This window comes from Anomaloglossus baeobatrachus, chromosome 12 (genome assembly GCF_048569485.1).
Source record: "Anomaloglossus baeobatrachus isolate aAnoBae1 chromosome 12, aAnoBae1.hap1, whole genome shotgun sequence".
Classification (NCBI taxonomy): domain Eukaryota; kingdom Metazoa; phylum Chordata; class Amphibia; order Anura; family Aromobatidae; genus Anomaloglossus; species Anomaloglossus baeobatrachus.
In genome coordinates, this window is record NC_134364.1 from 125,431,347 (window position 1) to 125,459,217 (window position 27,871).

Genomic DNA, 27,871 nt, shown 5'->3' on the forward strand with positions numbered 1-27,871 from the left:
TGGAGTAGAGAGAGGATTCATTATATGTTCCCTGGAGGTCTGGAGTAGAGAGAGCATTCATTGTATGTTCCCTGGAGGTCTGGAGTAGAGAGAGGATTCATTGTATGTTCCCTGGAGGTCTGGAGTAGAGAGAGGATTCATTATATGTTCCCTGGAGGTCTGGAGTAGAGAGAGCATTCATTGTATGTTCCCTGGGGGTCTGGAGTAGAGAGAGCATTCATTGTATGTTCCCTGGAGGTCTGGAGTAGAGAGAGGATTCATTGTATGTTCCCTGGAGGTCTGGAGTAGAGAGAGGATTCATTATATGTTCCCTGGAGGTCTGGAGTAGAGAGAGCATTCATTATATGTTCCCTGGAGGTCTGGAGTAGAGAAAGCATTCATTATATGTTCCCTGGGGGTCTGGAGTAGAGAGAGGATTCATTATATGTTCCCTGGAGGTCTGGAGTAGAGAGAGGATTCATTATATGTTCCCTGGAGGTCTGGAGTAGAGAGAGCATTCATTCTATGTTCCCTGGAGGTCTGGAGTAGATAGAGGATTCATTATATGTTTCCTGGAGGTCTGGAGTAGAGAGAGGATTCATTCTATGTTCCCTGGAGGTCTGGAGTAGATAGAGCATTCATTGTATGTTCCCTGGAGGTCTGGAGTAGAGAGAGCATTCATTGTATGTTCCCTGGAGGTCTGGGGTAGAGAGAGGATTCATTGTATGTTCCCTGGAGGTCTGGAGTAGAGAGAGCATTCATTCTATGTTCCCTGGAGGTCTGGAGTAGAGAGAGGATTCATTATATGTTCCCTGGAGGTCTGGAGTAGAGAGAGCATTCATTGTATGTTCCCTGGGGGTCTGGAGTAGAGAGAGCATTCATTGTATGTTCCCTGGAGGTCTGGAGTAGAGAGAGGATTCATTCTATGTTCCCTGGAGGTCTGAAGTAGAGAGAGGATTCATTGTATGTTCCCTGGGGGTCTGGAGTAGAGAGAGGATTCATTGTATGTTCCCTGGAGGTCTGGAGTAGAGAGAGGATTCATTGTATGTTCCCTGGAGGTCTGGAGTAGAGAGAGGATTCATTGTATGTTCCCTGGAGGTCTGGAGTAGAGAGAGCATTCATTATATGTTCGCTGGAGGTCTGGAGTAGAGAGAGGATTCATTATATGTTCCCTGGAGGTCTGGAGTAGAGAGAGCATTCATTGTATGTTCCCTGGAGGTCTGGGGTAGAGAGAGCATTCATTGTATGTTCCCTGGAGGTCTGGAGTAGAGAGAGGATTCATTGCATGTTCCCTGGAGGTCTGGAGTAGAGAGAGGATTCATTGTATGTTCCCTGGAGGTCTGGAGTAGAGAGAGCATTCATTCTATGTTCCCTGGAGGTCTGGGGTAGAGAGAGCATTCATTGTATGTTCCCTGGGGGTCTGGGGTAGAGAGAGGATTCATTGTATGTTCCCTGGAGGTCTGGAGTAGAGAGAATTCATTCTATGTTCCCTGGAGGTCTGGAGTAGAGAGAGGATTCATTGTATGTTCCCTGGAGGTCTGGGGTAGAGAGAGCATTCATTGTATGTTCCCTGGAGGTCTGGAGTAGAGAGAGCATTCATTGTATGTTCCCTGGAGGTCTGGAGTAGAGAGAGGATTCATTGTATGTTCCCTGGAGGTCTGGAGTAGATAGAGCATTCATTGTATGTTCCCTGGAGGTCTGGAGTAGAGAGAGCATTCATTCTACGTTCCCTGGAGGTCTGGGGTAGAGAGAGCATTCATTGTATGTTCCCTGGAGGTCTGGGGTAGAGAGAGCATTCATTGTATGTTCCCTGGGGGTCTGGGGTAGAGAGAGGATTCATTGTATGTTCCCTGGAGGTCTGGAGTAGAGAGAGGATTCATTGTATGTTCCCTGGAGGTCTGGAGTAGATAGAGCATTCATTGTATGTTCCCTGGAGGTCTGGAGTAGAGAGAGGATTCATTCTATGTTCCCTGGAGGTCTGGAGTAGAGAGAGGATTCATTGTATGTTCCCTGGGGGTCTGGGGTAGAGAGAGGATTCATTGTATGTTCCCTGGAGGTCTGGAGTAGAGAGAGGATTCATTCTATGTTCCCTGGAGGTCTGGAGTAGAGAGAGGATTCATTGTATGTTCCCTGGAGGTCTGGAGTAGAGAGAGGATTCATTGTATGTTCCCTGGAGGTCTGGAGTAGAGAGAGCATTCATTCTATGTTCCCTGGAGGTCTGGAGTAGAGAGAGCATTCATTGTATGTTCCCTGGGGGTCTGGAGTAGAGAGAGGATTCATTATATGTTCCCTGGAGGTCTGGAGTAGAGAGAGGATTCATTCTATGTTCCCTGGGGGTCTGGAGTAGAGAGAGGATTCATTCTATGTTCCCTGGGGGTCTGGAGTAGAGAGAGGATTCATTGTATGTTCCCTGGAGGTCTGGAGTATTGAAATGGTTTAATGTAAATATCTTATAGTGAATAGTGAACGGGTTCATGACAAATTCCCTTATAGTTGGGGTAATATAATGTATCACTACAAATGCCCTGGTGGTTCAGAATAAGGAAAAGATTCTTTATAATTTCCCTTGTGGGCTGGGGTGGTGAGAGGTTGAATATATGTTTCCTGGTGGCTGGAGTAGTGAAAAGTTTCATTACCCTGGTGGTATGGGGTCAGAAGTGCTGGTTAGGCTTCTCCTGAGGGTCCCGTGCGTGCCAGACCCCTTGGGAAAGAGGATCCTGCGCAGGGGGAGACCCAGTGCAGAAGATTCTTTGGATGACCACAATCGGGACTGTACCGGGGACATCACAGACCTATGCGGGACAGTTCCTGCTCAAAAAGGAGTGTTACTGGAGGGTCCGTCTTCATGGCGGTCATTGTCGGTTTCCATGGAGACACATGCATTTGTACAGGAGCTACAGGCACAGAATGGGAGACTTTTCACAAGACTCCGCAGCCTCTTCTGGACTACGTACTCTTTTGGCAAAGAAATGCTGCCGCTAGAAGTAGAGGCGGTCCGACATCCGCCCCAGAGTAGCGACCGTCCTCCATTACGACATTTCTGCCACTCGCTTTACTCTTTGTGTCATTAAATATTCTTTACCTCACTTGGAAGTGTTGGCTGATTCTTAGCACCGCTAACGTGTCCTCTCCAGCCCCCATGTCCTGGTGGGCCGGGGTACAACTGGGTGTGTGTACTGGAGTCTCTCACCTTCTTGTTTCCTCTCCCCTTTTTTTTTCTCATCTCCAATTTTTACCTGTTTAGTTGACAATGGCGGACGAGCCGCAGTACACAGCACATCGCCAAACCATGCCTGTGTCGCTGGTCACCAGGGAACATAGCGAGCCGCCTACTTCATACTATCATGATGTGAATGCAGGACAGTGAGGGACAGGGGGCTCCTATACAGTTCCCCCTGCTGCGGGACCCTTTCACAGGCCGAGTGCCCAAACTGTAGCCCTAAACCCAATTTTTTTTGCGAAGTGCCAACATGGCAATTTAACCAATTCTATTATGTAAACAATTGATTGTAACCTTCCCTTTGCCGTCTTCTCTTCTCCTCAGCAGGGGGCATCACACTCATGCGTGTGTACCACACATGGAAGCTCAGCCGCTCCCCACTGCCCGCTCCAGACACAGCAGCTGGATTGTTCTTTATGGAAAAAAATGGAATCCAATCAGATGTCACCCTGAAATCCACATCCATATTTCAAAGTCTGAACATCTCAAAATCCCATGAAGACATACGAGTTCCTCCCCTCCCCCTTCATTACGTAGTTATGTCCCTCTTCCTGGGCCACTTCCTGGTAAACATGTCCCCCATCCTGATATATATTTCCTTCATTCTGGTATATTTGTCCCCCTCATGACTTCATCCTGGTAAATGTACCTGGAGCACCACTGTTGGTCTTGGGAATTATTCGTCACCGGGCTGGTGAGGGTCAGAGGATGTCACGGGTGGCCCTGCCCGGTTTCGTGACCCTGAGGTGTCCACCAAGGCGAATGGAGGATGGTGGGAGGAGGTGGATGAAGGGGTTGAGGATGTAGGGAGTAGTAGTTGTCTCGTGACGCCACCTGTGGTACGCGGCCAGGGATTAGCTGCCACTGAGGGTGTTGTCCTCTGGGGCGGATGGAATTGCAGTCGGGATGGTTCTGCTCCCCACAGGTAGAGCTTGGCCCCAGAAAGGATGATGTGGGTGGTAGTGGCCGTTGGCGCCAGAGCGCGGGGCGACAGCGCCAGCAATGATGGGCTGATACAGTGGTTGCGGTTCAAGGTCTTTTACTCACAGTCCGGCTGTCACCCTTGGAGTGATGGGCCCCAGCCGATCCCGGATAATTCGAAGGTCACCGCCAGTGTTCCTACTGTGAGTAATTTCTGGTCGGGATCCCTCCAATCCCATGATGGAATGTGGAATGGGCTGCGGGTGTTTCCTGCACTCTCCGCAGACCCTGGAATCCCCTGTAGCTCTGTAGAGCTTGGGCTGAACTACCTGCTCCAAGCCGTGGGTCTTCCAGTTCTCCAGAAGTATGAGGAAGAAAAATGCCTGGACCGAGGTTACTCTCCTTACCCCAAGCTGTGCCCGGGGCTAACTGCCCAAGTGTGGAGATGCTCCTTCATTTTACCCAAGTGTTGCCCGCCCCCAGGTGGTTGTCCTTGTGACCAGGAAAATGCCATGCCTCGTGATGGCCACCCCCCTGTCCACCCTAGGCCAATCCCAGTGGGAAAGCATCTAACTGTGTTTGGCTTGTGAATGTGAGGAACACCAGCGATTAACCTCTTCCTTACCCGGGATGAGTACTGCACCTTAAGTGAGATGCAGTACCCTGTGGCGACTGAAGCCTCTGGGACGCCACATACCCCCACAGCAAATCGCAGCATTTCGGGGCTGCAACAAAACAGAATTAGAACACCGCAGTTTTTGTTATGCAATGAACAATGAGCAATCTTCCCTTTATGGGAGGCATTATCAGTCAAAAATTTCAACAATAAACATTTACTGGTCAGCAGTGTGATCAAATGCAACAAAAAAGAAACATTAACATCTGGATAAGAAAACATTTACTCCTTCTTGGCTGCTGGTAGTGCCAGAAGGCCAGTCCCAACCCCCTGGCTCTGGATATTCAAGGGACATCCTCGAGCATAATGTCCAACCTTGTCGCAGCGCCGACAGATCGTCTGCCCGTTGGTATTGTAAAGGTCGGGAATCTGAGGCAGCGGTTTCTTCCACGTCGCCACCAAAGGAGGTCGTCAGCACTAGAAGCCAGTTCAATGGTTGCAATGTATATGAAGTGAAAGCTGCACACCAAATTCAGAGAAAAACACCAAAAGAAACTGAGCTGTAACAAATGTTCAGTGAGCATGCAACATTACAAGCCTGTGAATGGCAGCCTCAAGACTAGAGAAAACAAGGAGAAAAACTGTATGAAAAATACCCTGACTATAAATAAATAAATTGCAAGTGCTTAATAACAGGGTACTTAGTATATACATTTTTGCAAAAAGGTAAGAACCTTTCCCACCGCGTCACATGCTTGTAATGTTGCATGTTCACTGAACATTTGCTACAGCTCAGTTTTTTGGTGTTTTTCGTCTGTTTTCTTGCTTTAGTGCAAGATGGGGGCGCAGCCCTCCTTATACTGAGACTGGGCAATCAATCTGCTTCCCACTTTGCTGTGTATCTAATCTGGGACCCCGCTGACCACTTGTTACCATTCACATTGGAGTTTTTGATAGACACAAGTCAGGTATGTATAATGTTTTTAACTTTAGTTGGTTAGGGACTGTCCCAGATGGGTACACCGTGACGAGGTTTGATGGCTTCTTACCTTTTTGCACAAATGTATATACTAAAGCCTTTCAATTTCGCATGCGATATCGTATTTGATGTGACAAACCCCCATCGTATGTGCAGCACGTTCAATTTGTTGACCGTGTCGCACAATCGATTAAAAGCTGTCACACCATCATGTTACCTTCCATACGACCTCACTGTGGGCGGCGAACATCCACTTCCCGGAGTGGGAGGGACGTTCGGCGTCACACCGACGTCACACGGCAGCCGGCCAATAGAAGCGGAAGGGCAGAGATGAGCGGGATGTAAAGATCCCGCCCACCTCCTTCCTTCCGCATTGCCGGCAGGACGCAGGTAAGATCTGTTCATCATTCCCGGGGTGTCACACACTGCGATGTGTGCTGCCTCGGGAACATTGAACAACCCGACGTGCAATTTTTAGGAAATGAACGACGTGTATGCATTGAACTTAAGTAAGAGCTTAAGTACCCTGTTATTAAGCACTTGCAATTTATTTATTTATAGTCAGGGTATTTTTCATACAATTTTTCTCTTTGTTTTTTTTCAAATTCAGAGAAATATGAACAAGCATAACTGCTCTATGATACATAAGGAATGAAAAATACAACTAGCCATATGAAAAATGAAAAAAAAAAATTAAATGTGACATTGCATAACTGCTAAGGATTATTTGAAAAAAAGAGATATTTAGCTAATGTATTGACCAATTCATTACTGCCCCATAACCACTTCACGGGAATCTTTTAAAATTTTAATTGTTATGCCGTTTTTTTCTGTCTGAGAACCCAGTCCCGCCCTTTAGCCATGATTATTCAACTTCCTATATAGCCAGGTCCCTGGCTTCCCATTCACAGCAGGTTTCAGCCGCACATAGAGGTAACTTTTGGTTAGGGACCCCGTAAATAAGAGATTACCGTGAAGTGGTCATCGGGCAGTAATGAATTGATCAATACATTAGCTAAGTATTCCTTTTTTTTTTTTCCCCAAATAATCCTCAGCAGTTTTGCAATGTCACATTTCAATTTTTTTTCCATTTTTCATATGGCTAGTTGTATTTTTCATTCTTTATGTATCATAAAGCAGTTATGTTTATTCATATTTCTCTGAATTTGGTGTGCAGCTTTCACTTTATATAGATTGTGTATTTTTTGGCTAGCACCCTGTTCACATTTACAATGGTGTTCCAGCAGTCTTTTTGATTGTTAGTTTAATGGTTGCAGGTTGCTGAGCCCCCGGCTTGGGTTGCACCGCTTTGGTCAAAGTAGCCATATCTTTGATCAATTCCAAGATCTGAAGCCGCAGTTCATTGATGGAGTCCTTGCAGGCACGGGGTTTCCGGCAGTGGGGCTCTCCTTCACACTCTTTCTGGGCTCCACCCACTATGACACGCCCCTTCTTAGTAGTAGTTCCTTCCTTTTCACCAAGTGGTGCCCGCCCCCCCAGGTCGTTGTCCTAGTGACCGGGAAAGTGCCATGCCTCATGATGAACACCCCCGTATCTACCCCAAGCCAATTCCAGTGGGAAAGCACCTAACTTTGTGTGGTTTGTGAATGTGAGAAACACCAGTGATTAACCTCTTCCTTACCCAGGACGAGTACTGCACCTTAAGTGAGAAGTAGTACCCTGTGGCAAATGAAGCCTCAGGGGCGCCACATACCCCATGCTGGCATGTTCCCCCATGCTGGCATGTTCCTCTATCCTGGCATGTTCCCCCGTTCTGGCATGTTTCACCGTTCTGGCATGTTTCACCGTCCTGGCATGGTTCCCCCGTCCTGGCATGGTTCCCCTATCCTGGCATGTTCCCCTATTCTGGCATTTTCCTCTATCCTGGCATGGTTTCCCCATTCCGGCATGTTCCCCCGTCCTGGCATGGTTCCCCTATCCTGGCATGTTCCCCTTTCCTGGCATGTTCCTCCCTCCTGGTATGGTTCCCCTATCCTCGCATGTTCCCCTATCCTGGCATGTTCCCCCATCCTGGCATGTTCCCCTAATCTGGCATGTTCCCCTATCCTTGCATGTTCCCCTATCCTGGCATGTTCCCCTATCCTGGCATGTTCCCCCGTTCTGGCATGTTTCACCGTTTGGCATGTTTCACCGTCCTGGCATGTTCCCCCGTCCTGGCATGGTTCCCCTATCCTGGCATGTTCCCCTTTCCTGGCATGTTCCTCCCTCCTGGTATGGTTCCCCTATCTTTGCATGTTCCCCTATCTTTGCATGTTCCCCTATCCTGGCATGCTCCCCTATCCTGGCATGTTCCCCCATCCTGGCATGTTCCCCTAATCTGGCATGTTACCCTATCCTTGCATGTTCCTCCATCCTGGCATGTTCCCCTATCCTGGCATGTACCCCTATCCTGGCATGTACCCCTATCCTGGCATGTTGCCCTATCCTGGCATGTTCCCCTATCCTGGCATGTTGCCCTATCCTGGCTTGTTCCTCCATCCTGGCATGTTCCCCTATCCTTGCATGTTCCTCCATCCTGGCATGTTCCCCTATCCTGGCATGTACCCCTATCCTGGCATGTTGCCCTATCCTAGCATGTTCCTCCATCCTGGCATGTTGCCCTATCCTGCCATGTTCCCCCATCCTGGCATGTTCCCCCATCCTAGCATGTTCCCCCGTCCTGGCATGTTCCTCCATCCTGGCATGTTCCCCCATCCTTGCATGTTCCTCCATCCTGGCATGTTGCCCTATCCTGCCATGTTCCCCCGTCCTGGCATGTTCCTCCATCCTGGCATGTTCCCCCGTCCTGGCATGTTCCCCTATCCTGACATATTCCCCCGTCCTGGCATGTTCCCCCATCCTGGCATGTTATCCCATCCTGGCATGTTCCCCCATCCTGGCATGTTCCCCTATCCTGGCATGTTGCCCTATCCTGGCATGTTGCCCTATCCTGGCATGTTGCCCTATCCTTGCATGTTGCCCTATCCTGGCATGTTCCCCCATCCTGGCATGTTCCCCTATCCTGGCATGTTCCCCCATCCTGGCATGTTCACCCATCCTGGCATGTTCCCCCGTCCTGGCATGTTCCTCCATCCTGGCATGTTCCCCCATCCTGGCATGTTCCCCTAATCTGGCATGTTCCCCCATCCTGGCATGTTCCCCTAATCTGGCATATTCCCCCATCCTGGCATGTTCCCCTAATCTGGCATGTTCCCCTAATCTGGCATGTTCCCCTATCCTGGCATGTACCCCTATCCTGGCATGTTCCCCTATCCTGGCATGTTCCCCTATCCTGGCATGTTCCTCCATCCTGGCACGTTCCCCTATCCTGGCATGTTCCCCTATCCTGGCATGTTCCCCCATCCTGGCATGTTCCCCTATCCTGGCATGTTCCTCCATCCTGGCATGTTCCCCCATCCTGGCATGTTCCCCCATCCTGGCATGTTCCTCCATCCTGGCATGTTCCCCCATCCTGGCATGTTCCCCCATCCTGGCATGTTCCCCCGTCCTGGCATGTTCCCCTATCCTGGCATATTCCCCCGTCCTGGCATGTTCCTCCATCCTGGCATGTTCCCCTAATCTGGCATGTTCCCCCATCCTGGCATGTTCCCCTAATCTGGCATGTTCCCCCGTCCTGGCATGTTCCCCCGTTCTGGCATGTTCCCCCGTTCTGGCATGTTCCCCCATCCTGGCATGTTCCGCCATTCTGGCATGTTCCCCTCTCCTGGCATGGTTGCCCCATTCTGGCATGGTTCCCCTATGTTCCCCTATCCTGGCGTGTTCCCCTAATCTGGCATGTTCCCCTAATCTGGCATGTTCCCCTAATCTGGCATGTTCCCCTATCCTGGCATGTTCCCCCATCCTGGCATGTTCCCCCATCCTGGCATGTTCCACCGTGCTGCCATGTTCCCCCATCCTGGCATGTTCCCCCATCCTGGCATGTTCCCCCATCCTGGCATGTTCCCCTATCCTGGCATGTTCCCCTATCCTGGCATGTTCCCCCGTCCTGGCATGTTCCACCGTCCTGGCATGTTCCACCGTCCTGGCATGTTCCCCCATCCTGGCATGTTCCCCCGTCCTGGCATGTTCCCCTCTCCTGGCATGTTCCCCTCTCCTGGCATGTTCCTCCATCCTGGCATGTTCCCCCATTCTGGCATGTTCCCCCATCCTGGCATGTTCCCCCATCCTGGCATGTTCCTCCATCCTGGCATGTTCCTCCATCCTGGCATGTTGCTCCATCCTAGCATGTTCCCCTCTCCTGGCATGTTCCTCCATCCTGGCATGTTGCTCCATCCTAGCATGTTCCCCTCTCCTGGCATGTTCCCCCATCCTGGCATGTTCCGCCATTCTGGCATGTTCCCCTCTCCTGGCATGGTTGCCCCATTCTGGCATGGTTCCCCTATGTTCCCCTATCCTGGCGTGTTCCCCTAATCTGGCATGTTCCCCTAATCTGGCATGTTCCCCTAATCTGGCATGTTCCCCTATCCTGGCATGTTCCCCCATCCTGGCATGTTCCCCCATCCTGGCATGTTCCACCGTGCTGCCATGTTCCCCCATCCTGGCATGTTCCCCCATCCTGGCATGTTCCCCCATCCTGGCATGTTCCCCTATCCTGGCATGTTCCCCTATCCTGGCATGTTCCCCCGTCCTGGCATGTTCCACCGTCCTGGCATGTTCCACCGTCCTGGCATGTTCCCCCATCCTGGCATGTTCCCCCGTCCTGGCATGTTCCCCTCTCCTGGCATGTTCCCCTCTCCTGGCATGTTCCCCTCTCCTGGCATGTTCCTCCATCCTGGCATGTTCCCCCATTCTGGCATGTTCCCCCATCCTGGCATGTTCCCCCATCCTGGCATGTTCCTCCATCCTGGCATGTTCCTCCATCCTGGCATGTTGCTCCATCCTAGCATGTTCCCCTCTCCTGGCATGTTCCTCCATCCTGGCATGTTCCCCCATTCTGGCATGTTCCCCCATCCTGGCATGTTTCTCCATCCTGGCATGTTTCTCCATCCTGGCATGTTCCCCCGTCCTGGCATGTTCCACTGTCCTGGCATGTTCCACTGTCCTTGCATGTTCCTCCATCCTGGCATGTTCCCCCGTTCTGGCATGTTTCTCCATCCTGGCATGTTTCTCCATCCTGGCATGTTCCTTCATCCTGGCATGTTCCTTCATCCTGGCATGTTCCTTCATCCTGGCATGTGTCAGGAAAGAAATGTCAGAGCGAGGAGAAATGTCTCCTCCGCTCCAACACAACTTTGAACTGCTAGCGTGTTCGCGCCAGTAGTTCAAAGTGGCTGGATGTGGCGACAGCGCATGTGCCAACATCAAGGGCTTTGCGTGCCCTGTCTGGCATGTGTGCCATAGGTTTGCTATCACTGTCCTATGCTTTCCGTAACCTAATGGTTACCCCTAATGGTGGAGATTCAAGAGTCCTTTGTCTGGCTATGCTCCTGACCAGACCTAATCTATTACTTCCACCCCTAGGAAAGGAAGGCGCAGGAGTGTGATGGAAACCCAAATTATGACAGACGGGAAAAATAAAACTCGGACACACTGCAACTCAGAAATAAATAGTAAGAAACTAAGGAGAAAAGCAAGAGCAGGAAGGCAGTAGCAAAAAGAAATAGGATAGAAATGGGATAGGTAATACCACAACCGCTCACAGCACTAATGTACAACAACCACCATTAAGTCTGGATCACAACACCTCACCAGACCAGTATAGGAAAGCTATAGCTGGCATCAATCGAATAGTCCAGCCAGTATATATCGGAGGGGAGCCAATGTGATTGGTTCCCCCACAGCATCTGATCAGAGAGGCTAACAAGCTGCCAAGCAGAGATAAACTCTTGCTAGCCTGCCTAAGCCTGTGGGTCCAGGCCCGCGTCTACCTGCGCTGATCACAGACCTCAGAGAAGTAGAGGGCCACAATCTGCCGTCTCCACAGATCCTAACGCCACAATGACAGTTGGCGATGCCAGCAAAAACCTCCTTGTGACACTTCCCTGCTGCTCAGGGACCCAATTATAAGGCCCACAGGAGAATTGGTGGCCATTCTGTGGGACCTCTGCCGTGATGCTCCTTCCCTCCTTCATCTCTTCCTGGTAGGCTATCACATTTTGAACATTGCTGATTATCAGCAATGTCCGGACATCCTCGTATAAAACCTGAAGAGAAAGCTGTCACCTGTAGTGGTGGGTTATTACTAGCCCCCGGGTGTCTCTGTGGCGCCCTGGACTAGCCAGGTCATCACAGGTACTACAACACTCACCCCCACCCTGAGACAGGCACATCAGCCAGACACAAAATCCTTGTTGCCTCCCTCCAGGGGCTAATGTCCACACCAGGTGGGGTGGAGCCAGGCAGTTGGCCCCGCCCACCAAGGAGTTCACAGTCCTGGAGGCGGGAGAAGGAAGTCAGAGTAGAGTACAGTTAAGGGATAGGAGTGAAGTGGAAGTGGAGGAGCGAATTGACCGTGTCCGGGTGTGTGGCCCGGGCACTTAGAGCAAGGTTGGCAGACGGTGGTGGCCGTCTGCAGGAGAGGCAGATCAACGCGGAACCGTAGGACCGGGGAGCGAAGTGGTGGCCCGCCGGTACCGAATCGGGGAGCGAAGTGAAGCCAGCACACACAGGCAGGGCCTGCGGACCCCGACCAGGCTTGGAGTTGCCATTAGAGGTCAAATCCGTCAGTGACCGGAACCCCAGGGGTTTCCTAACAGCCAAGACCCGATTGAAGGCAACCGTCCGACCAGCAAAAGGAAATACAGCTACCGCCACAGCTAGAGTTCCAGGGGCCAGAGCCTGCGGGCAAAAGGGCTCCTCCGGCACATATACACGCTGGGGAGCATGTTACCGGTGGGAATCCATCGGGACCGAACATACACAAAGGTGCAGGGAAAGGCAGCCACCACCAAGTGTCCGGGAGAGACTACAGCAGCCGGCTGCGGGACCCGTCCATCCAGCCATTTGGTTTACCAGAGACTTTGCGTACCTTTGTGGCTGTGGCGCACCGCGCTGCGCAGTCCAGGCGACCCTGCACCTTGCCAATCCTGCCTCCCCGTCAGCTCACCGGGCCCCGGGACCACCAACCCCTACCCACGGAGGAGGAAACAACATCCCAGCTGCTCCCTACCATCGCTCACGGGATCCCTGTCACCAGCAGCGGTGGTGTCCAACCTCACCACAACTCGTGGGTGGCGTCACGGGCCAAATCCCCAAACCAAACTAACCCCTTTCACTCACGGGCAAGGAGCGGCGCTCGAGTCCCCGGATCCGGCCCACCACTCGAGCCACTGAGCAGCCGTTGCAGCAGCGCCGGACCCGAGCGTTAGCGAGCGCAGTGGCGTCCTTCCCCGCCCGCGACATCTCTGTGCCCAAGTGGGCTCTGGTGGCCCTATAGTGGTGGGTTAGTACTAGACTCCCAGCGTCCCTGCCCCCAGGTGGGCTTTCCGGTGGCTCTGTATTGGTGGCCTATGTGGTGGCTCTAGTGGTGGGTTACTACTAGCGCCCAGGTGTCACTGTGTCCAGGTGAGCTGTCTGGTGGCCCTGTAGTGGTGGGTTATTAGTAGCCCCTAGGTGTCGCCGTCCCCAGGTGGGCTGTCTGGTGGTCCTGTGGTGGTTAGTTATTACTATCCCCCAGGTGTCGATGTGTCCAGGTGGGTTGTCCCCCTGATGGCCCTGTGGTGGTGAGTTATTAGTAGCCCCCGGGTGTCGCTGTGTCCAGGTGGGCTGTCCCCCTGATGGCCCTGTGGTGGTGAGTTATTAGTAGCCCCCATGTGTCGCTGTCAGCACATTGTGCAATCTGGATGGTTCCTCAAATATTTTTCTGTACACTCGCTATTTATTCAGAAGTGGGCGGTGATGAGAGCGCGGAGGGCAGAGTGTCAGGGAGGACGAGACAGACACAAGGAGAGGAGCCGAGAGACAGCTGTGTATGGGACCCTGCGGGAAGGGACGGGGACCATGGCGGGCACCAGTTGGCGCTGCACTGTGCTGATCATTGGGCTGTGCTGCGGGCGGCTCACCACCTCCTATACACAGGATACCCTCTGTCCGAAGCCAGGTAACCCGAACCTAGGGGCATGCTGGGAGTTGTAGTCTGTTCAGCTGGTTCACGCAATATCAGAGGCTCCCTGGAGTCTGAGAAAGGAGAGTACCGCTGTATATGGGGGTGCGATCATAAATATGGGGGACACTGCCATTAATACGGGTGTACAATAATAAATACGGGGGGCACTGCCATTAATACGGGTGTATGATAAATACGGGGGACACTGCCATAAATACGGGGGACACTGCCATAAATACGGAGGACACTGCCATAAATACGGGGGGCACTACCATTAATACGGGTGTATGATAATAAATACGGGGGCACTGCATAAATACAGGGGACACTGCCATTAATACGGGTGTATGATAATAAATACGGGGGACACTGCCATAAATACGGGGGATACTGCCATAAATATGGGGGACACTGCCATAAATACGGGGGGGCACTACCATTAATACGGGTGTATGATAATAAATACGGAGGACACTGCCATAAATACGGGGGATACTGCCATAAATATGGGGGACACTGCCATAAATATGGGGGACACTGCCATAAATACGGGGGGGCACTACCATTAATACGGGTGTATGATAATAAATACGGAGGACACTGCCATATATACAGGGGATGTCTGTGTGTACGAGGCTGGAAATTGGGGAATTTCCAGGAACTGATTCACCGCAGTCATCGTATGTGCAATACATATGGGGAAGAGCAGCCCTGAATGTATACATATATTATTACACCCCCTGCAGTCCTATGTAACACCACAGATAACACAGTGATATCTCCAAGTACAGATAACATAGCAGATGACACCTGCAGTCCTATGTAACACCACAGTTAACACAGTGATATCTCTGAGTACAGATAATGTAGTAGATGTCACCTGCAGTCCTATGTAACACCACATATAACAGTGATATCTCTGAGTACAGATAATGTAGTAGATGTCTCCTGCAGTCCTATGTAAAACCACAGATAACACAGTGATAACTCCGAGTAGAGATAATGTGGTAGATGTCACTTGCAGTCCTATGTAACACCACAGATAACACAGTGATATCTCTCTGAGTACAGATAATGTAGTAGATGTCAGCTGCAGTCCTATGTAACACCACAGATAACACAGTGATATCTCTCTGAGTACAGATAATGCAGTAGATGTCACCTGCAGTCCTATGTAACACCACATATAACAGTGATATCTCTGAGTACAGATAATGTAGTAGATGTCTCCTGCAGTCCTATGTAAAACCACAGATAACACAGTGATAACTCCGAGTAGAGATAATGTGGTAGATGTCACTTGCAGTCCTATGTAACACCACAGATAACACAGTGATATCTCTCTGAGTACAGATAATGTAGTAGATGTCAGCTGCAGTCCTATGTAACACCACAGATGACATCTGATTTCGGCTCTGTGACCTCTCCAGAATTGTGTAACGGTACAAAGTCCAGTGTGGTGCGAGCAGCGTCCATGGAAGCGGAGCCGTTAATGAAGCGTGCTCTGTGCGGTGATTAGTGTAGGGGGCGCATGCTGCTCTGGAGTCGGCAGAATTATCCTCATCACTAATGATCGTCTCTGGTTATTATCGTGTGTATATCGCTCCGGTGCAGCACGGGTGCTGTACATGTGAGCTCTTTTCACTACACCCTGCAGGATCACACCTCCCCCCCCCACCCCTCTTTTTGGCCTCTATGTCCCATAATAGAGCACCAGGCTGTGCTTCAGAGCTGCAATCCTAGTTGGCCCTTTCGGATTGTATGTAGTGCTTTCTGTTGTCCCCATCTATATACAATATATTGCGGTATATCTGCGCCCCCGTTCCCTCTCTGTAGGGGGCTGATTTGGGCAGATCCTGACTATCTGCACCCCCCACCCCCCCACACCCGGTGTGCTTCTGATTTGCATAGACAGCGCGGTCCGGACGTGTCGCCCGAGCTCAGAGGCAGATGTTGTGGGGCGCAGCGAGCTCAGAACTTCCTCTGCACTAGCACACATCCCGGCTGTAAGCATTGTGGTTACAGGACGGGGACCGTCTCCACCTGTCCCCACCAGAGCGCTGCCTGTCAGTATTCACTGCCTACTAACATTATACTGCCCATAATGCCGCTGACCATACTGTATAATACCGTAATAGCTCAGCTCGTTATACCGCTGTATATAATGGTTCTCTGCTCCCCCACAGCGATTTCTGAAGACGCCATCTTAGTTACATTCCTTTCCGATGTAAACCTGACGTGTGCAGGGTGTGATGGTCAAGTGTTCTGGAGCCATGGGAGCCCCTATAAAAGCCAAAGACCACTGGAAAAGGCAGAGAGCGGCCATCTTGTCCTGAGAGCTGTGGCGTATGACGACGAGGGAAACTACACGTGTTATAAGGACGGGGCCCCGGTGTGCACTGTGGAGCTGCTGGTGAGAGGTAAGGCGACACCGGGGCTGCCACCACAGTGCTAAAGACACCGGGGAGAGCCACCACAGTGCTAAAGACACCGGGGAGAGCCACCACAGTGCCGGAGACACCGGGGGGTGCCACCACAGTGCTAAAGACACCGGGGAGAGCCACCACAGTGCCGGAGACACCGGGGGGTGCCACCACAGTGCTGGAGACACCGGGGAGTGCCACCACAGTGCTAAAGACACCGGGGAGGGCCGCCACAGTGCTAAAGACACCGGGGGGTGCCACCACAGTGCTAAAGACACCTAGGGGTGCCACCACAGTGCTAAAGACACGGGGGGGTGCCACCACAGTGCTAAAGACATCGGGGGGTGCCACCACAGTGCTAAAGACACCGGCGGGTACCACCTCAGTGCCGGAGACACCGAGGGGTGCCACCACAGTGCTAAAGACACCGGGGAGGGCCACCACAGTGCTAAAGACACCTAGGGGTGCCACCACAGTGCTAAAGACACCGGGGGGTGCCACCACAGTGCTAAAGACATCGGGGAGGGCCACCACAGTGCTAAAGACACCGGGGGGTGCCACCACAGTGCTAAAGACACCTAGGGGTGCCACCACAGTGCTAAAGACACGGGGGGGTGCCACCACAGTGCTAAAGACATCGGGGGGTGCCACCACAGTGCTAAAGACACCGGGGAGGGCCACCACAGTGCTAAAGACACCTAGGGGTGCCACCACAGTGCTAAAGACACCGGGGGGTGCCACCACAGTGCTAAAGACATCGGGGAGGGCCACCACAGTGCTAAAGACACCGGGGGGTGCCACCACAGTGCTAAAGACATCGGGGGGTGCCACCACAGTGCTGGAGACACCAGGGGGTGCCACCACAGTACTGGAGACACTAGCGGGTGCCACCTCAGTGCCGGAGACACCGGGGGGTGCCACCACAGTGCTGGAGACACCGGGGAGTGCCACCACAGGCTGGAGACACCGGGGGCTGCCACCACAGGCTGGAGACACCGGGGGCTGCCACCACAGGCTGGAGACACCGGGGAGTGCCACCACAGTGCTAAAGACACCGGGGAGGGCCACTACAGGCTGGAGACACCGGGGAGAGCCACCACAGTGCTGGAGACACCGGGGAGACAGCAAACAGGTGACCCTGAAACCACTCAACAGAATCCCATGACAGTGGACATTGAGGAGCAGCTGACTGAAAGTCAAAAAGGAGGGAAGGGAGATACACGGTGGTGCGCTCTACAGACATTAATATTCTACACTAAGCCATTACCCGAACTTCTTCCAGCTCTGTGTATCTCCACACAGGACTATTCTCATACTGAGGCCCACTGGTGTGCACACACAGTATGGTACTGCTATCATGGCCACTCTCTGCCACCTACACACAGTACATTCCCTCCACACAGTATAATGTCCCCACAGTACATTCCCCCCACACAGTATGATGTCCCCACAGTACATTCCCTCCACACAGTATACCTTCCCTCCACACACAGTATGATGTCCCCACAGTACATTCCCTCCACACACAGTATGATGTCCCCACAGTACATTCCCTCCACACACAGTATGATGTCCCCACAGTACATTCCCTCCACACACAGTATGATGTCCCCACAGTACATTCCCTCCACACACAGTATAATGTCCCCACAGTACATTCCCCCCACACAGTATGATGTCCACACAGTATGATGTCCCCACAGTACATTCCCTCCACACACTGTATGATGTCCCCACAGTACATTCCCTCCACACACAGTATGATGTCCCCACAGTACATTCCCTCCACACACAGTATGATGTCCCCACAGTACATTCCCTCCACACACAGTATATACATTCCCTCCACACACAGTATAATGTCCCCACAGTACATTCCCCCCACACAGTATGATGTCCACACAGTATGATGTCCCCACAGTACATTCCCCCCACACAGTATGATATCCCCACAGTACATTCCCTCCACACACAGAATGATGTCCCCACAGTACATTCCCTCCACACACAGTATGATGTCCCCACAGTACATTCCCTCCACACACAGTATGATGTCCCCACAGTACATTCCCTCCACACACAGTATACATTCCCTCCACACACAGTATGATGTCCCCACAGTACATTCCCCCCACACACAGTATGATGTCCCCACAGTACATTCCCCCCACACAGTATGACGTCCCCACAGTACATTCCCTCCACACACAGTATATACATTCCCTCCACACACAATATGATGTCCCCACAGTACATTCCCCACACACACAGTGTGATGTCCCCACAGTACATTCCCTCCACACACAGTATGATGTCCCCACAGTACATTCCCCCAAACACACAGTATGATGTCCCCACAGTACATTCCCCCCACACAGTATGATGTCCCCACAGTACATTCCCTCCACACACAGTATGATGTCCTCACAGTACATTCCCTCCACGCACAGTATACATTCCCTCCACACACAGTATGATGTCCCCACAGTACATTTCCCCCACACACACAGTATGATGTCCCCCAGTACATTCCCTCCACACACAGTATGATGTCCCCACAGTACATTCCCCACACACACACACACAGTATGATGTCCCCACAGTACATTCCCCCCACACAGTATGATGTCCCCACAGTACATTCCCTCCACACACAGTATGATGTCCCCACAGTACATTCCCTCCACACACAGTATGATGTCCCCACAGTACATTCCCCCCACACACAGTGTGATGTCCCCACATTACATTCCCTCCACACACAGTATGATGTCCGCACAATACATTCAACCCACACACAGTATAATGTCACCACAGTATATTCCCCCCACACACAGTATGATGTCCCCACAGTACATTCCCCCCACACACAGTATGATGCCCCCACAGTACATTCCCCCCACATACAGTATGATGTCCCCACAGTACATTCCCTCCACACGCAGTATGATGTCCCCACAGTACATTCTGCCCACACACAGTATGATGTCCCCATAGTACATTCCCCCCACATACAGTATGATGTCTCCACAGTACATTCCCCCCACACACAGTATAATGTCCCCATAGTACATTCCCTCCCACTCACAGTCTATTCGCCCACAAGCATCCCACTTGTCCCCTACAAGCACCCGAGTTGTCTTTATGTTCTGTTTCTCTTGTCTCTGCTGCCAGCTATGTGAGCTGAGGATGTGATGTGACCTGAAGGTCCTTCATTCTCTGCTCAGATTGATCAGTAGATTGGGGATTGCACAGCTCCACCATTCCAGTTAGTTGCTGTTATAGAGTTTTGCTCAAAACTTGCCGGGTGTTATGGCGGCATCAGACGCTGTTCACACTACAGGTTCTGACACTCCACACTATGGTTTCTCTGGTTACACAGGCAGGCGCAGGTATCAACAGGTGTGTACTCATTAATGCTCAGGTTACCAAGAGTTAAATTCTGCTAGCCAGCTGGTTACCTCTGGGATCACATGTTGTTGAAAACCTATAACAGTTACTCCCCACGTATTTAGGATGGTGGAATCTGTCTTCACATGCTGACTATAGCTTTGCTGTGTCGGTCTGTGTGCTGTTGTGTCGCAGTCCTGCTGGTGATTATATTGTGTGGTGCTTGGCGTTGTTGTGGAATTCTTTCATTGTCTTTTCGTTTCATCCCTGCTCTTATTTTCCTCCTTACCTCGTATTGTCTTATACATTTGAGTTTTGGTTTTCCTTGTTTGTCTATCTCTGTTGGTTGTTTTCACACTCCTCAAATTCATATGTTGGGTGGCATATACCCTCTTCTAGCCCCCTGATTGACCCTTCTGGTATTTGGGAGCCACAAAGATGCTAAATTATACAGACTGATATAGCAATGATTCACAAATGGAGGAGCCTACACGGGGGGCACTTAATTATCATTATTCCTGAGGTCATGTTACCTTTTCCACTTATATTCACAGATCAACCACAAGAGGGGACAAGTCTTTCCTGCTACAACCCACACCCCACTCATAATATCACCTGTGAGTGGAGCCCCACAGAACTACTCCACCCATTCTCCACCGCCACCCTCGTAAAGGTCAGGTGAGTGTCCTGAGAGAAGGTATCACATGATACATGATGATATGTGTTACTCAGCGACTGTGATGTGTGATACTTGGTGGAAACGGCTTTACCCCTTTTGCAGGGTCCCAGAGGAACCCCTCTTCTTCCCATGCACGTATGATGGCGGCAGGCGGATCTTCACTTGCTCTTCGTTGCATAATGAGGCGGACTACAGTAAACAAGTGTTCCTCCTGTGTGTGCGCAGCCGCACTGACAGTGTGAGGGCTGCCAGCCTGGAGGCCAATTGGAGGGATCTGTGTACGCGCCATTACTATGTACCTGATTATACCCAGCGTTATGTGGGACTGTGTCTGGGTGGCGGCAATGTACGGCCGGGGCAGAAGCACGTAATACAACCGTCACACTGACGTCAACTTATAACCGGACAGTGTTTACACAGTACCGCCATATGGTGGTTTATAGCAACACCATTTTTTTAATACTGACATATGGTGTTTATATAATACCGCCTTCATCCGCATAATACTGCCATACATTCTCTATGTAATACTCCCATACAATGTGTACATAATACTGCTACACATATGGTCAAAATTGTTGGTATTCCTCGTTTAATGATAGAAAAACCCACAATGGTCACAGAAATAAATTGAATCTGACAAAAGTAATAATAAATCAAAAATCTATGAAAATGAACAAATGAAAGTCAGACATTGCTGCTTTCCTGCTTCCACAGAAATGGCCTGGACAGAAATGATGGCACCCCTGAAAATAAGGTGACAAAAGGGACATGTTAAATCAAGGCGTGTCCACTAATTAGCATCACAGGTGTCTACAATCTTGTAATCAGTCAGTGGGCCTGTATATAGATAATAATAATAATAATAATAATAATAATAATAATAATTTGCATACTTCCCAGGGGGCAATGCTCTAGAATCACTGCGTTGAGAAACACGTGATGGTGTCTCCGCAGTGGATATGTTGATCTCCCTAAGGTCAACAATGCTTGGCCTGTATATAGGGCTACAGATACTCACTGTGCTGTTTGGTGACATGGTGTGTACCACACTCAATATGGACCAGAGGAAGCGAAGGAAAGAGTTGTCTCAGGAGATTAGAAAGAAAATTATAGACAAGCATGTTAAAGGTAAAGGTTATAAGACCATCTCCAATCAGCTTGATGTTTCTGTGACTACAGTTGCACATATTATTCAGAAATGTAAGATCCATGGGACTGTAGCCGACCTCCCTGGATTTGGCCGCAGGAGGAAAATTGATGACAAATCAAAGAGACGGATAATGTGAATAGTAACAAAAGAGCCCAGAAAAACATCTAAAGAGATTAAAGGTGAACTTCAAGCTCAAGGAACATCAGTGTCAGATCGCACCTTCCGTCATTATTTGAGCCAAAGTGGACTTCATGGGAGACGACCAAAAAGGACACCAATGTTGAAAAAAAACATAAAAAAGCCAGACTGGAATTTACCAAACTACATGTTGACAAGCCACAAAGCTTCTGGGAAAATGTCCTATGGACAGATGAAACAAAAGATGGAACTTTTTGGCAAGGCACATTGTTCACAGGCGGAGAAATGAAGCATATGAAGAAAAGAACACTGTTCCTACTGTGAAACATGGGGGAGGCTCTGTTATGTTCTGGGGCTGCTTTGCTTTATCTCACACAGGGTGTCTTGAATCTGTGCAGGGTACAATGAAATCTCAAGACTATCAAGGGATTCTAGAGAGAATGTGCTGCCCAGTGTCAGAAAGCTTGGTCTCAGTCGCAGGTCATTGGTCTTGCAACAAGAAAATGACCCAAAACAGCCAAGAATGGATAAGAGCAAAACATTGGACTATTCTAAGGTGGCTTCTATGAGCCCCAACCTAAAGGCTCCGTTACACGCAGAGACGGATCTAACGATATATCGCCGGGGTCACGGATTCCGTGACGCACATCTGGCATCGTTAGCGACGTCGTTGCGTGTGACAGCAAGGAGCGACTGTTAACAATGGAAAATACTCACCTTATCCTCCATCGTTGACACGTCGTTCCTTTTAAAAAAATCGTTGATTGTTGAGCTCACAGGTTGTTCGGCGTTCCCGAGGCAGCACACATCGCTACGTGTGACACCTTGGGAATGACGAACTACAGCTTACCTGCAGCCGCCGGCAATGCGGAAGGAAGGAGGTGGGCGGGATGTTACATCCCACTCATCTCCGCCCCTCCTCTTCTATTGGGCGGCCGCTTAGTGACGCCGCTGTGACGCCGCACGAACCACCCCCTTAGAAAGGAGGCGGTTCGCCGGCAACAGCGACGTCGCTAGGCAGGTAAGTCCGTGTGACGGCTCCTAACGGTATTGTGCGCCACGGGCAGCGATTTGCCTGTGACGCACAACCGACGGGGGCGGGTGCTTTCACCAGCGACATCGCTGCGTGTAACATCCCCTTTAATCCTATTGAGCATCTTTGGAAAGAGCTGAAACTGCTGGAAAAGGCGACCTTCACACATCAGACAACTGAAGCAGATTACTCTGTCCCAGAGGAGAGGCCAAAATACCTGTCGAGAGGAGGAGAAGTCTCATTGACACTTACAGGAATCGTGTGATTGCAGTGATTGGCTCAAAAGAGGAGGAGGAGGAGGAAGAGGAGGAGGAGGAGGAGGAGGAGGAGGAAGAGGAGGGGGAGGAGGAGGAGGAAGAGGAGGGGGAGAAGGAGGAGGAAGAGGAGGGGGAGAAGGAGGAGGAAGAGGAGGAGGGGGAGGGGAAGGAGGAGGGGGGGAGGAGGAGGGGGAGAAGCAGGAGGAAGAGGAGGAAGAGGGGGAGAAGGAGGAGGAGGGGGGGGAAGAGGAGGAGAAGGGGGAGGAGGAGGGGGAGAAGCAGGAGGAAGAGGAGGAAGAGGGGGAGAAGGAGGAGGAGGGGGAGAAGGAGGAGGAGAAGGGGGAGGAGGAGGAGAAGGAGGAGGAAGAGGAGGAGTAGTGGTAGGGGGAAGAGGAGGAGGAGGAAGAGGAGGAAGAGGGGGAGAAGGAGGAGGAGGAAGAGAAGGAGGAGGAAGAGGAGGAGTAGTGGTAGGGGGAAGAGGAGGAAGAGGAAGAGGAGGAAGAGGGGGAGAAGGAGGAGGGGGAGAAGGAGGAGGAGAAGGAGGAGGAGGAAGAGAAGGAGGAGGAAGAGGAGGAGGAGTGGTAGGGGGAAGAGGAGGAGGGCGCCATCATTTCTTTCAGGCAGATTTCATGAATTTTATTTTTTTTTAAATTCTGTGGGAGCAGAAAGCAGCAATGTCTGACCTTCATTTGTTCATTTTCATAGATTTTTTTATCTATTATTACTTTTGGCAGATTCTAGTTATTTCTGTGACCATTGTGGGTTTTTCTTTCATTAAACGAGGGGCGAGGGGGGCCAACAATTCTGACCACGTGTGTATCTACCTGGTGGTAAGTAACGCTGTAATCTTTAGTATTCTACCGTACTGTGTCTATATAATACCGCCTTCATCCAAATAATACCATTATACACTGTTATTTGTTAGAGTATGTAGTGATCCCAGTGCTGGGCTAGTGGCGGGCACAGTCTCCTACGGATGATGACCCAGGTGGGCCGAGGGGGCACCGCTGTGTCGTGGTTTATCTCTGACCCTTGTTCCTTCCCCTCAGTGCACATCGGTCCCCCCCTCAATGTACAAGTGACAAAAGTGGAGAAGCATCCAAGGAGGCTAGAAGTGCGCTGGAGCCTACCTGAGTTCTGGGAGGAACCGTACTACCGCCTCAAGTACCAGGTTCTGTACCAAGTAGAGAACTCACTTCACCAGTCCAATGTGAGTTGCCCCCTAAAACGCCCCACACCCCAATCCTTATAATGAAACTATATAATGCACTTCTGGAGGCGAATGCCCCCTCCACAATACATGTCCTCTGGTTACATCCAAAGCTGCATCTAGAATTTAGCGATCCATCAGATGGTGACTAGAGCGCACATCATGCTATTTCCATCAGGGCACCACTGATGACACGAGCTTCATTATTCATGATGCCGTGATGAGAAGACAACATCTCATCCGAGTGCGAGCGACGGAGGAATACCAGGAGAATTGGGGGTCTTGGAGTAAGGATGCCAAAGGGGTCCCATGGTCAGGTATGTCCATTTTCTAGTGCCCCTCTGTTGCATAGAGTGGAATCTTACCGCTAGGGTGAGCTCACTATATAGAGATGTGTATATATACAGCCACCACTAGGGGGAGCTCACTATATAGATATGTATATATACATCCATCACTAGAGGGAGCTCACTATATAGATATGTATATATACATCCATCACTAGGGGGAGCTCACTGTATAGAGATGTGTATATATACAGCCACCACTAGGGGGAGCTCACTATATAGATATGTATATATACATCCATCACTAGGGGGAACTCACTGTATAGAGATGTCTATATATATACAGCCACCAGTAGGGGGAGCTCACTATATAGAGATGTATATATAGCCATCACTAGGGTGAGCTCACTATATAGAGATGTGTATATATACAGCCACCGCTAGGGGGAGCTCACTATATAGAGATGTATATATAGCTATCACTAGGGTGAGCTCACTATATAGAGATGTGTATATATACAGCCATCACTAGGGGGAGCTCACTGTATACAGATGTCTATATATACAGCCACCACTAGGGGGAACTCACTATATAGAGATGTATATATGCAGCCATCACTAAGGGGAGCTCGATAAATAGAGATGTATATATACAGCCACCACTAGGGGGAGCTCACTATATAGAGATGTGTATATATACATCCACCACTAGGGGGAGCTCACTATATAGAGATGTATGTATACAGCCACCACTAGGGGGAGCTCACTATATAGAGATGTGTATATATACATCCACCACTAGGGGGAGTTCAATATATAGAGATGTATATATATACAACCATCACATTGGGGGAGGTCACTGTATAGAGCTGTATATATACAGCCAGCACTATGGGGAGCTCACTATATAGAGATATGTATATATACAGCCACCACTAGGGGGAGCTCACTATATAGAGATGTGTATATATATATATATATATATATATATATGTATACATCCACCACTAGGGGGAGATCACTATATAGAGATGTATATATACATCCACCACTAGGGGGATCTCACTGTATACAGATGTGTATATTTACAGCCACCACTAGAGGAGCTCACTATACAGATGTAAATATACAGCCACCACTAGGGGGAGCTCAATATATAGAGATATATATATATACATCCACCACTAGGGGGATCTCACTGTATACAGATGTGTATATTTACAGCCACCACTAGAGGAGCTCACTATACAGATGTAAATATACAGCCACCACTAGGGGGAGCTCAATATATAGAGATATATATATATACAGCCACCACTAGGGGGATCTCACTGTATACAGATGTGTATATATACAGCTCACTGTTCATTCAGTACTATGTGTGCAGATCTATGTCTCTCTCCAATGGCAGCTGTGATTCTGTCACTTTTTCGGTCAGACGAGCAGACCCCTCATTCTGATATATGGTGACATTAATTGCCCCATTATTCCTTCTACAGACGGAGCCACCATGACTCAGGTAAGTGTGAGATCTGGGGGGCAGAACGTCCAGAAATCCAGGATCAGTCACTGAGATGAGACTTTCCTGATCAGGTACCCAACGAGGATCACACCCCGACACCCCAACAGCCTGAGGACCCTGAAAATGAGGGTAAGTAGTAACAGATGGCTGGTCACTGACCCTCGGAGGGCAGGATAGGGACGCTGGGGGTATGGGGTAATGATGACATGTGGGGCACCGGGTGATATTTGGGGTACAGATCTTGGTGTGCGGTGACGTTTGTACTCTTCTCACAGTTGGGGTGCTGACGGTCTCGAGGGGGGTCTTCAGATCGTGGATCGCACCGGGTGTCAGTCTCGCTCTCGTCATTCTTTTCCTCCTCGGACTGTGGATCAGGTGAGCCCCCGATCTTCCCCCTCTCCTCAATCATTATATATTAGGGAACACTGATATCGGGGTGACAACCAGTGGGGCCACTATTGGCAGACATATTGGTTGTCACCCGGACAGCCTTGTTTGTATCCTCATATTTAAAGAGCCTGTGCGCTGCAGTGATGCTCTTCTCTCACAGGTACCAGGAGGTGAGGATGGTGAAGTTACACTGCGGTTTCCTGCGTTCTCTGGTCCAGTCTTCGTCTATAGAGGACAGAGCGCCGCCGCCACCAGTGACTGAGTCTCTCTTGTCCTCGGTGGTGGTCACCGTTCCTCCATTACTGGAAGGAGACTGAAGAAAACCAGGAGACGACCAGAGTCACTACTGAGGATCAAACCAAATGGTGGAGAAAACCGAATGCTGTCTACGAACGCCGCCACTTATGACTGTGCTGCCTGTCTGTACGGGGACAATAACCTGACAGTCATCTGTAACAGTCAGCATGGTGGACAGGCGTGAGCGCAACCTAGAAATGACTCCCTCAGACAGGAGTGAGCACAACCTGGAATTGACTCCCTCCAGACAGGAGTGTGTGGAGAATCGGAGGCGACCGCAGGGATTTCTCCAGTCAGGACTTGGTATATTGGATGGTATGGCCCTCTAAGAGAGTGAAGTGTATGTAAGACCATCCTAGTGAAGAGGATAAGCTTCTCAGGGTCACCTGACTCTTAGCGGGTTCTCTGTGGGGGTCTCGGGGCTCTCTGAGGGGTTCTCAAGGCTCAGTGCTGCAGGGGTCTCGGGGCTCTCTGAGGGGATCTCTAGGGTCTCTACTGCAGGTGTCTCTGGACTCTGCGGATATCTCCGGGCTCTCTCCTGTCAGCATCTCGGGGCTCTTCTGTGGGGTTCTGAAGGCTTTGTGCTGCGGGGGTCTCGGACCTCTGTGCTGCAGGAATCTAAAGGCTCTCTGCTGAAGGTGTCTCAGGACTCTCTGCGGGGATCTTGGGGCTCTCTGCAGTAGGCGTCTCGGAGCTCTGTGCTGCGGGGGTGCCAGGGCTCTCTATGGGGTTTTCGGGGTTCCCTGCTGTGGGGTTCTTGGGGCTCCCTGCTGCGGGGATCTCTGAGCTCACTGCTGCGGGGATCTCAAGGTTCTCTGTAAGGTTCTCTAGGCTTTCTGCTGCGGGGATCTCGGGCCTCTCTGCTGTAAGCGTCTCTGGGCTCTCTGCGGGGTTCTCTAGGCTCTCTGCTGCAGGCGTCTCGGGGCTCTCTGCGGGGATCTCGAGGCTCTGTGCTGCAGGGGTCTTGGGGCTTCTGCGGGTCTCTGCAGGGGTTGCTGGGTTCTCAAGAGCCCTTTATTACCTGCGGGGTCTCTGGTGATGTGCCTCTTTCTCTGGGATCTCATTCACAGGATTCTGGTTAGCAGGGTCTTAAGGTCACATGTTAGCTGTGGGAATTTCTAGGGACTTTCTGTGGAGTCGGACCCTTGTTACCCCCGGTCAGTCACATCACTATTTCTGGACTTGTCACTTGTGTCATGTTTATTGGTTTCTGGGAATAAAGGAGGAAGGCAACAGTTCTCACATATCTGTAACCTTGTGGCCCAGAAGAGACAAATCTTGTGGGGGGAAGAGGGGGGCGTTATGGATGAAT

The 27,871-nt window shown here is 50.7% G+C and overlaps 1 protein-coding gene across 1 annotated transcript; it reads left to right on the plus strand.

Annotated features, from left to right (window-relative positions):
• Window positions 1-13,582: 13,582 nt before the first annotated feature.
• Window positions 13,583-27,787, plus strand: IL6R (interleukin 6 receptor). Its single transcript, XM_075331047.1, has 10 exons — window positions 13,583-13,774; window positions 15,967-16,200; window positions 20,148-20,271; window positions 20,375-20,550; window positions 23,903-24,063; window positions 24,242-24,380; window positions 25,850-25,869; window positions 25,944-26,001; window positions 26,148-26,247; window positions 26,423-27,787. The coding sequence occupies exons 1-10, from the start codon at window positions 13,675-13,677 to the stop codon at window positions 26,577-26,579; spliced, it is 1,269 nt and encodes a 422-aa protein (XP_075187162.1). The 5' UTR covers window positions 13,583-13,674; the 3' UTR covers window positions 26,580-27,787.
• The last annotated feature ends 84 nt before the right edge of the window (window positions 27,788-27,871 follow it).

Coding starts and splice junctions, on each gene's coding strand:
- IL6R (XM_075331047.1), top strand. CDS start 13,675: ATGGCGGGCACCAGTTGGCGCTGCACTGTGCTGATCATTGGGCTGTGC. Junction 26,002..26,147: donor TGAGGACCCTGAAAATGAGG/GTAAGTAGTAAC, acceptor CTCTTCTCACAG/TTGGGGTGCTGACGGTCTCG. Junction 26,248..26,422: donor CTCCTCGGACTGTGGATCAG/GTGAGCCCCCGA, acceptor CTTCTCTCACAG/GTACCAGGAGGTGAGGATGG.